Below are 11,476 nucleotides of genomic sequence, written 5' to 3' on the forward strand. Positions count from 1 at the left end.
TGGGAGCCATTCACCATTGTTAACATGAAAAGAAACTTAAGTTTACACAGTAAATTAAGTTCTCAGCATTCCAAACATTTGAATTATTGAGGCCAAACCTTTCTAAACCTTATCAGTCAACTTTCTGCTGAGAATAAACAAAGATATAAGACTGTACGCTTTCACAGATACAAGAGAACAATATCCATAGTTGGTACTGATCTTAAAAATAACAAGTAATATCTCTATACAGCTTTCAACTCAGCTTAACTCTTACAGGCCTCTGAAAAAGTGAGCAGGCATTTCTGAAATCATATTGCAGATTAATAATTTAAATCTGGAGAGATAAGAATTAGCTCTCAATATATTAGCTCAAGGACAAGAAGCACCTCATCATGACAGCCAAGGAAAAAAAGGTAAAGGAGACAATACTAAATCTGTGCTCTCACAGATTCAGAACTAATTTAAAATGTGATTCAATTATCCCTGATATTATGTTGCAGAAACACCTCAAAAGGTAAAAGATGTATATCTAGCAACAACCCTCATGACAGACTGGAACTGAGTTTTCATATCCTGACTCTAAGCTTCACGGATGGGCTTGCTGATCAGAGGTAGCTAATTAAATGCCCTGGCAGAAAGCTTATCTCCATTTATGCCACTTGTAAAATTCCTATAGATCATCTGGTCCAGCTTTTTGTCCCTGTATTCACCATTATGTGTTTAAAACCCAAAACAGTAGCCTGAAACAAAGTGGATATAGCCTCTGGGTTTATATATTGAACTGGGAGTATAATGGAGTGCCTTCAGATTGAAAGGTCTGTATGACTGGTTTTTCAGAAAAAGCAGTTTTCACAGTCCTTGGTTGCTAAGCAGTATCATAGCTAAGAGCTTAATATGCTTGATTTTTTCTCTATTATGTTGATGAAGAAAGAATATGTTTAATACTAAGTCCACCAAAATTACTTGATTTAGGATATGAAGCAGTCTAAACCTAGAGCCAGAAATTATATTTGAAATGTGGTATTTTCAGCTCCTGTGAGACAACTATGATGACAGGCACTGTCACTAAGCTCCCTTTTACACTTGTGTTTAACTGTGAGGATGCAGAGTAGGAAAATTGGTCCCCTGACATACACAGATTCAAATGGCAGCAACAGAATCGTCATCCATTTCATGACGATGGCGAAGAGGGTCAGGATTGATTAAATTCATGTTAGCACTTAAAATGCAACACACTGACTAAAATCCTGGAGGGTTCCTTCTCTCTGGTCTTATGGCAATACAAAATGAAAACATAAATTCTACTAAAAAATTGAAAGAATCTTCTAGATCCTCTTGATGAAAACTTGCTGTGACATTAACTTGCCAAAGTAAGAGTTATTTCAGAAGGGGTTTTGAGTCATTTCTCTTAAACAGAAAATAGAGCCAACAAGAAAGAAAAACCCTTAATAAATTTCACCTTTTTCAGTTCTCACTTTGCAATTAAAGCCTTTTAGTGGAATTCCACAGGACGTCAAATACTAATTTACTGCTCTTACAGTTTCAAGAAATGGACTAATCTAGACTAATTTAGTAACCTAGAAATAAGGTTTCTACTCTAAAATTCTTTTCTGTTCTCCTTTTTGAGCCAATACAAAAATAAAGCTTTCTGCAACAGCGTAGTTTTTTCCAAAACAAGTATCTCAGACAGATCCTCTTCAGGTGCCCATTTCTCCTTAAAAGTTGTCTTGATACCATTTTAATTGAAGTGTGAACAAAATACCACTACTGTACCCTATTCACTGTTTGTTTTATGAAGTAAGCAGCACTTGAAATTTCAGTAAAATACCTTACTAAATAAAATGACACTCTACACATATTGGGATCCTTGTAGAACTAAGGCATACTCAGTACAATTTAAGATAAACAAGGAATTCATGTTATAGAAATTGCCTATAAATATCTAAAAAGGCAAAATATTTTTTAGATATACTTCTTTGTTTTTTAAAAAAAGGTTGCTTAAACTGATCCTTAAAAAGATACAAATGTCACATTAACCAATGGTAATGAAATACATGCACCTCTGAGAACCAATTAATTGATATTGTGCATTAATATACCTTCTAACACATTAGTTTTACATTTTCGCTCACTTTTAAATAAAGAAAAATTGCTCCATTGTGCAATTACTTTAATGTTATCTCAAAGTACTTATTGTTAAGTATGTGTGAAAAGCTTTAACTCACAGTACCTGTTTCAGCAGTAAAATAAAACCAAGATAAGTAGCTCTTGATACAATTTTGAACTGGCCGAACAGGAAACACATCTTCTTTTTGAAGTATTCTGTTCACTTGCTCCTTGTCTTGGCCTTACATTTAGAAAATGAGTTTATTTCCTCCTTTTTTAAATTTCTATAGCTTTCTGTCTTGAATGAAACACATATTGACCACAGAGGTAAGTGACAATCATAAGACTTGACCTCTCTTTTAAGGGAAACCATAAACATGACTTTAAAGTTTATGCTTGAAAAAAGCTCAGGAGAACATAATATTGTGCAAAAGCCATTGAACAGCAGCCAGAAATAATGAGTCCAAATGTCTGCAAACCATACTACATTAATATTTCTGCAATCCTGGCTTTCAATGGACTACTTGAACACTAATTAAGTGTTGCCAGCAAAGCAGAGCTAAAAGAATTCAATGGATCAGAATGACCTACTGGGGATATTTATAATGAATATCCCAAATAATCTCCAGACCTGAGACCTCCTAGGATACAACAGTATCCCTCAATTCTTAAAAAACAAACCAAAATCTTTCACCAGGTTCCTGCTCAATACCCCCTGGAGTAAGCAGAAGTAGCTTTAACACAGCTTTTTACTTAAGGAAGATTATTTTCAGTAATGAATGTTTAGAAAGCACGCACATAATTAAAATATTAAAATGCAATAAAAAGCCAATGGGAACATTTTTGTATTATGCACTCCATTTAATTTCTTGCATTTTCCTGTAGTAAAATCATTACACAAAATGGATTGTTTAAAAGAAAGTCTTCCTATTTCTAATCCTGTAAAGGGTAGACAATGAGTTTGGCACTGATAGGAAACAGGCTGAAGAAAAACAAATGATCTGACAGAAATTACTCTGACTTATTTTGTGGGAAATACAGAAATAAAGCAAATTTATTGATTAGGATATCCTTCACCCTAGTGAAAAAAGATTAATTGATGTTTTTCAGATAACCTTTTTGGTGAACATTTTGAATTTTCCTTTTTTTTATATAAGATAGATTGGAGCAGAAATTATCTTTACTGTTTTCCCTCAATTGCATAGCTCTTTTCATAAGTTTGACATAAGTGTTTTGGAAAACAACTATACATTGCATTACACTAAAAACTCTAACATTAAGGGTTGGCATAAGATCTAACCTTTGTGCATACTTTTGCTCAGAAGTTTTGAGTTTTTGTAAGCCTATTAAAGTATGACGCTCACCTGGTTGTGAAATCTCTCCTTTTTTTTAATGATGCAATTTGGGTTTTTTTCTGTTTGACATACTATGATCTTTAGGCCAGTATTTTGAAAACAGACTAATTTTTTCCACACCCTGCAATTATAAAGACAAATTGCTTCTGTACTTTACAAAAATCTTTGAGAGAGAGCTGCATAAAACTAGCCACAGAATTTCACAGCATGAATATAAAATATTCTCAGCAAGAGACCATGTAAACACAGAAAAACTACAGTGTTGGAGCATCAATTTTTCATGTGTTGCAGTGACCACAAGATGGTACAGTGTAAAATCCTGAAGGAAAAGAGGAAGAGGATGCCAATCTAAAGCCAGACTTGGGCTTGTCCAGAGCATCAGTAAGCAAGGTCCTGTGGGATACAGCTCTGAAAGGCCCAGAACCCAGTAGAGCTGGGTGATGATCACAGACAGCCTCCTCCAACTGCCAGTGGTCTATTTCAATCTTCAGGAAAGCAGGTAGGCATAGCAGGACACCAGTCTGGCTCCACAGGAAAAGTCTGATCGAGGCCAGTGCAAAATGGAAGCAACCCAGAGATGGAAATGAAGAGAGGTTACCCAGGACAGACATAGAAGCCTTATCCTGGCAGGGAGGGATGGGGTTTGCAAAGCTCAGCTGGCATTGAAAGTGACTCAGGATGTGAAGGGTAACAGGAAAGGTCTCTACAACTACAACAGCAGTGACAGCCATGGGAAATATGAACTCACTGCTAAATGGAGAAGGCAATCTGATGAAGGACACTGAAAAACCTGAGGTGATCAATGCTTTCTTGGCTTTGGTCTTTAGTTGTAAGGTCTGCCACCCTGGTCCCCAGGATCAGGGACAGAATTTAGAGAACAAAGGTAGACAAAGACAGGATTAGGGATTACTTAGGTAAGAGGGACCCTCATAAGTCCATGGGCCTAGATGAGATGCATCTAAGGCTACTGAGGAAGTTGGCTCACGTCTTCTTGAAAGGCCAATGGTCAAGAATGGAAACATCCATCAAGTTTAGTTGTGAAATCTCCATATTTGGAGATATTAAAAACTTGATTTGGCAAGTGTTGAGCAGCCACATTTAACTTTGACACTACCTTGCTTAGAGCAAGATGATAGACTGGATGACCTCCAGAAATCTCCTCTCAGTTCTTCTATGATTTTGTGATTACGCCCATTGTGTAATCTATACATTTAAAACATACTCATTGCTGACCACTGACATGCTGCTGCCAGTAGGAAAATAAGATTTCAAAACTTCTTCCATGCATATTCAAAAATGCAGATGCATTGAAAAGTTGCAGACATATCTAACCCATATGAAAACCTTCAATTATACAGAAGAGGTTCATTATTTCATTGAGGTAAAGAACTGCTTCTGCTATGGTGTCAGGACTGTACACTGACAGTGTCTAATCATTCCAGATGTCCCCACCGACATGAAAAGAAAGCTCTTCATTTCAAATACTGTAACATACAACCCCAATAACAGTTCACTCTGAGTCTTATCAAGGAATGAGTCTCTGTCAAAATCCCAACAGCAGACAGATTTTAAAAGCAGAGGTAGAATTACAGTGTAAAAAAAAAATCACTGAAAGCTTTCCCTGGAATGCAACAACACTCAATTTGACACTACCTGTGTAGTCAATGTAATTGGGAAGAGTGACATTCCTACCAAGTTTCTCATTTGAAGGCAGACAGAGAATCAGCCACACAATAAATTCAGTTTGTCTCAGGTCTAATCAGTCTATTTCCCTGCTGTTATTACTATATATTGCTGATAGCAGATATCAAAGAACCAGGGAAAGAATGAAAAAGGCAATATGATCGCTTTATGAAGAAACAAAGACATCAAAATGAGTGTAAGACCCATTTTTGAGGCTTATGCTGGTGGTCAACACAGAGCACAGGACACACATTTATTAGGAACAGGATAGCTCCTGCAGTTCATGGGGTCTACTTATCATAAGAAAAGAAGCGCGTAGTGAATTGTATTTGTTAGTTGACTGGCAGGTTAGCACTTTTTGAAAAAAACCTGGAAATATATTTTGTATAATCCCACTAATACATATAGAGGCATCAGCATTGTTGGCATTTTAATACCATTTCTGTATCTTCTTTGGAAGTTTTGTTCACAGCTGAATCCCCAACAAATGAGTACCTCTTTGCTCAAATTGTCATCTGCAGGAGGAGTATAACTATCACGACACCTCCTGCCCAAGTTTCTGTAAAGCAAGTATGACTTTTCAAAATTACATGAGTAGCGCTGAAAATACTGACAGGTACTAGTTTTGAGAAAAGGTACTTGCATCATTAAAATCTGAGTATTTCTCAGGAGTCAACTGAGAAGGAGATGAGAAGGAGAATACAGAAACAGAACTAGAGTACAGTGACCAGGCTATTAGAATTTAAATTATTATTTTTTATGTTTATTTTTTAATTACCTGCCATTTTTCTTTTCAATGCACTACATTTCTTGTTACTCCGAATGCCAAGTTTATTATGTGAACCACAAAACATCTTTTTCTACATCCTTAGCATTCGACAGTCACTGTCCTTCCTTTCCTTCTACATCCCATGACAAATATTGACATTTCTCCTTTCCTGGCCTATCCACCATCCCTTTCTTTGTCTAATTTTCTGTCTTCTATCTACACAACCCTGCCTGTTTTTTTTCACATAAACTCACCTACCTGCAATCCACTCAAACACTTTTCAAGATTCTCTACATATTTACATGCACTCATTCACTCTCAAAAATCACCCCACCAAATTTTTTTCCTCTTCACATTAGATAAGCACAACTTTACTCATGTGAAAAAAGAACAATAATACAACAGTGACTGGAGCTTCCTTGCTTCAGGAATTATCTTTTCAACAACCCATACAAAAAATAAATACCAGGAGAACACTATTACTCTTTTGATACCCAAGTACTTTGGAGCTGTTGCAGGATTTTACCATACTTTTTCAGATACCCAGATGACCTTTTAAGAGGACACTTCATTTCAATAATAAAATAATTCACCATTCCTCATTATGATTAAAGCAACATTATTTTCTCATTTCTCAGCCATAAGAAGGCAAGACTTGCTGTACTACTGAATGACTGCACAGGCAGTAAGCCACTGGGTTCATAGTTTAAGTGACAGGACATCAACTACCTGACAAGGTCGATGACTCTCTCCCTCGGAGCAGTGCTGACTGGCTCATCATTAATCATTATGATCTGATCCCCTGGTATAAGCTTTCCTTCAGAGGGCCCTCCTGCAGAGGAATGAAAAAAAAGAATGGGTTAGCAGACGGTTGTAAATGCATAGACACATTCTGTTGTTCTCATACTAAAAGTTTTTTCCTTCAACTAATGACATGTTTAACACCAACATTTTTTCTGAAATTACCAGTATTTCCTCACCAGGAAAATCTTGAAAGCTACTAACTTAGCAGCTTCTACTGAAGTTCCTCAAGTTCCAAACCCACATGTAACTATGTAAAATAAAGGCTTGATTTTTGGGAGGGCCAAAAGAACCCATATGGGATGGACTAATGTACCCTTTAAGGCATGATCAACCATACTTTACCCATGCATTATCAATGTTTGCCTGATATTTTGTAAGACCACCCTGAGAAGAATTCCTTTTCCTGCAAATAAATGATCCCATTTATCTACTGTTAAAATCAGGAAATCTTCCTCATTACAACACAGTTTTCTGTCCCAGGCAAGTAACACTAGAGAACATCTTATTCCTCTTTCCTACAAAACATCACTTACATGTTTGAATGTCATTCACAGGTCTCTCCTCTGAATTTTCTGTTTTGAGCAAAACAAACCTGTTTTCTTCAATTGAAGACAGTAAGATTTTATATCTACAACCTCTGAGTTTCTTTTCCTCTGGATTCCTACCACTTGATGAACAAAGGTATATCCAAAAGCATTGCCACTTTCAGTTAGACATGGATATTTTGCAGTTATCTGAATAGACAATCAGTCGTGTATGCCTATGTGTTTTGGATTCTGACATTGCTGAAATGCACATTGAGATTATGCTTTAAAAAATGCACATTAAACTTCACTTCTCAGCAAAATTACATGCCCAGAAGGTGGTGTGACATCACAATTCCTAATCAAAAGATATATCTTCTCTAGTCTCTGTGTTTAAACTCTGCAATGATGATACATGAAACCCAGAATAATATTACCAATAGGAAGAAAAAGTCTTAAAAGAAAATGTTTCAGTATCAAAACCAATTGAGCTAATGCTCAATTCCTTTGCTTTGAAAACTATACTCCACTTATATATCCAGCATAAATGGATACAAATCTATATGGGAGAATGTTGTCCTGAGCTCGTACTTCCTTCTGTTCATTTGGAGCAGAATATAACAAACACATTCTCCAACTTTAACATAAAGCTACATTAATAATGCCAAGTTGAAAGAAATAAACTGTATGGATCTAGTTCAAATATTAGTTACACTTCTCACTTCATGTGAAAGTAATATAAATGTAATCAATGCACACACGTGAATAAATGACATCAGTACTTCACAAAGTCAATTTTCCCTCTCCTCTGCTCTCTGTGGGGGTTCTAGAGAATATATTGAACAGGAGCAAAGTCAAATCCCTGCCCTTGGCTTCATAGTAGTTTTATATAACAACTGAACTTTTAAGCACTGAGAGCAGAAGCCTGCTATTCGGGAAGCTGATCAGTCCCAGGCCTGATCCCTCATAACTTCTTTGATTTATTTTGACCTGGGTTTTAACCACATAGCTATGCAGATGTATTCACTAAAAAAACAAAAACCCCAAACCAATCAAACAAATAAACCAATCAAAAACAAATAACCCCCAACAACAAACCACAAACAAACAAACAAACAAACAAACAAAAAGAGCCAGAAATAACATCCTCTTTTCCAAAAAAAAAAAAAATGTTTTTAGAAACCTAGTTGTCCTTAGGAAGCTGATGATAAAAAGAATGAAAAATATTTAAGTTTTAATTTCACTACTCAACATACCTCTTGAAAACATTGATTCAATGTCAATGAAAGTGACAGCAAGCAAATATAAAGAGTGAGAAGATCTTCTTTCCTTGAATGAAATGGGTTAACCTTTTTCAAGCAAACAATACTAATAGCTCAGAGTAATAACTCCAAACTGACTTTTTGTTAACACATTTACATAATGTTCAAAAATGACTGTGAGAAAGGAAACCAGAGGGTAATAAAAGGCTTAAAATCCTACCTAGTATTTGTGATTACTTTGTCTGCCCGAATATTTCAACAGTACTCAAATTTGTAACTGTATTTCATCACAGTAGAATTGAGTCAAAGTTTTCTTCTGGGGTCAGGTGGGGAAAACATACCTGGTGTTACTGAGCGTACAACAACTGGCTTTTCACTACCAGCCACAAACCCAAATCCTAGCACAGGATCCCTCCTCATTTCCACTTTCCGAGGGGTTGGAGGGGTTATTTGGCAGCTCTCTATTCGAGGGTCTTCAAATGTGGCTGATTGTGTCATGTGACTGTGGAAAAAAAAAAAAAAAAGATGGAAAAAGGAAAAAAAAATCATTAAAACATGATTTTGTGGTATCTATTTGAGCCAAGCAATTTGTGCAACGATATGAGATGAATATCTGAAACGTTCTCACTAGAAGAACTAAAACATCAACTTAATAATTTTCTATTAGATTTTCTTATCCATAAAGTAATAATGCTGCTGGCAGGTTTCAAATACTAATCAATAGTATCAGGCTATAAAGAGGTCTCTTTTTGACAGCACACATTTAATCATACCCCATATATGAAAGCAAAATAACTCAACAATAAAGCTTTTGTCATCTGTGCTTGAATTTTTCACCCTTCATATTTTGGAAGGGAAAAATAATAGTAGTGGCCTATTCATAAAGTAAAAGACAGCAATTAGAGTCCACCAGCGTGAATTTGGTTTTCTAAAATGTTAAGCAAGTTTCTGAGGTGAGTCCTCTCAGACTACCTAAGGCATAGCTGGCAGCTCTGTATTTACTACTTGCATAAACTCTCTGGAGTCACTTCAAACTATTCCAGATACAAACAAACAAAAAAAAGGTACTAAGAAAATATATTTATCTGGAATTACTAAAATACTTTCACCTACAGTGTTATGACGAAGCTTATTTATTGTACCGAGAAGAAAGAAGCCTCATGGCTGGAGGGAAAGATCTTGACTTTTCAAGCAGAAAATAGAAAGGATGAAAACTATCCAATCTCACATATCCATGAAACATGTAATGGTTTAAAAGCATAGAGATTTTAAATTAACATTAATAAGCACTAAAATGTGGCTGATGCTGAATGTAGTCAGAACCAAAACATACTTTGCATTTTCACCCAATGCCTGGAGCTCCCCACTGAACCACAGCGATCAATTCCCAGTGCCAATTAGAAAGACAAATGGACCACTCCAGTGTTATACCCTTCCAAAGGCCATCAACTGAATTCATGTGATTCAGGAAACACAGTCACTACTGCAGACAACAAGCAATACCTGGTCAGCACAGCATGAAGACAGACCACAGCTCACGGCATCAAGTTGTTGCAGCATTGACAGAGCTCCAATAGTATTTGTTTGAAGTTGCCTAGCCAAGAGTTAACTCTTTTTTTTATCTTCAACAGATTGTAAGTCTCCAAATGCTGAACTAACTCTAGCTCCTGGTGGACAAATGCAGTAGACAAACGGAGCCAAGTCCCAACCCCACCTGCAGTGAGGGGTTTGAGAAAGACAACAACCAGGTGCCCAACCTAAGCACACCAAAATGCACATCAGAAAGGCATATATCACTCTGATTTAGGGATATCTGACACAGGGATATCAGATATCCCTACAGCACTATGCAGTATCATCAGTTTGAAAGTTGGCATCCTCATAATTGATTAACAATATGAATGTCAAGCAATTTTCCTATATCTGTGATGCATATAACATAACATGAGAGTTAAGGGGCATATCATGCAACCAGCATTGTTGTTCTCACCTCCTGTCCCTTTTTCATCTGCAAATTCAACTCCCAAACAGGAGTCCAAAAGGAGAAAAGCATCATTCAGAGATCTATTTTCAGCATCAATGACACACAAAAACAGCTCTGATCTTTCCCCAATACATATACCTTAGGCAAGACATCAATTTCCATTCTCTCCATGGTCTGCTTCATTACTGAGACACAGAAGAGCAGCAAAATCTCAGTAAACTCTCAGTGGGAGTCTATTTCTGTTACTGGATTTTTCTAGGGCTTTTCTTCAAAGAAACTCTATCCCTATCACTAGATCCAGTCTGCCTAAGAGTAACATGCTGCCTTTTTATGCATATGATCAGAGGCAGCAGAAGCTACTTTCTTACAAAAATAGGAGCACAAGAGAATATTTCTGTGCTCTCCTACTATCTGCATAAAGTGAAGTCAGCAAAGAAAATGTATGTTTTTTACTAGCTAGCACATCACATTTGATATTTTATTCTCCTCCCGTTCCTCCAGTTTTTGTCAGTTTACTTTAGATAATTTTCTATTGTTCAATTCAAATAAACTGTTAGAAAACCCAGAGAATTTTATGCAGACTCTTTAAGAAATCTATCTTCAAGAGCTCCTAGGCACCTCCTCCACATAAATTCCTATTTATTATTTTTGTTTCTAGATATTCAAATATTTTGTCTTTCTAATGAGACAATTTCTGGGTTGTCCCTATTTCAACTTGTGAACTTTGTTTTGGTAGAGAACATGAAACTCTGCATTTGTCACCTCTTTTAGATGACAGCCTTACTAAACTTCCCAAAAAGTTAAGATGTTCTATTTAATAATTTCTTCCTAATAGCTGTCTCCCTTTTTGTAACTGGAGCACTACAAGCCCAAATAGAAAGAGCCTTCTGTCTCCAAAGAAAAAATGTCATATTTACAAGCAACTCAAAAATACCGTTTGAGTCATTGAAAACTAATTTCCTGCCATTGTACATCCTCTCTCTTCAAGCATTTGTGTAGTTTGGTTT

At 36.3% G+C, this 11,476-nt stretch overlaps 1 protein-coding gene across 4 annotated transcripts in view; it reads right to left on the reverse strand.

Moving 5' to 3' along the window:
- LOC114064244 (FERM and PDZ domain-containing protein 4-like) overlaps positions 1 to 11,476 on the reverse strand; it is a 255,103-nt gene that overhangs the window by 7,421 nt on the left and 236,206 nt on the right. For all 4 annotated transcript variants that reach the window (XM_027897109.1, XM_027897111.1, XM_027897113.1 and 1 more), the window contains 2 exons: positions 8,827 to 8,987; positions 6,625 to 6,727 (listed from right to left, as the gene is read on the reverse strand). In XM_027897109.1, the coding sequence (XP_027752910.1) occupies positions 6,625 to 6,727; positions 8,827 to 8,987 (264 nt within the window). The remainder of the gene's footprint in view (positions 1 to 6,624; positions 6,728 to 8,826; positions 8,988 to 11,476) is intronic.

This window comes from Empidonax traillii, unplaced genomic scaffold (assembly GCF_003031625.1).
Source record: "Empidonax traillii isolate 1590-97213 ecotype Southwest subspecies unplaced genomic scaffold, ASM303162v1 scaffold530:size435587, whole genome shotgun sequence".
Taxonomy (NCBI): domain Eukaryota; kingdom Metazoa; phylum Chordata; class Aves; order Passeriformes; family Tyrannidae; genus Empidonax; species Empidonax traillii.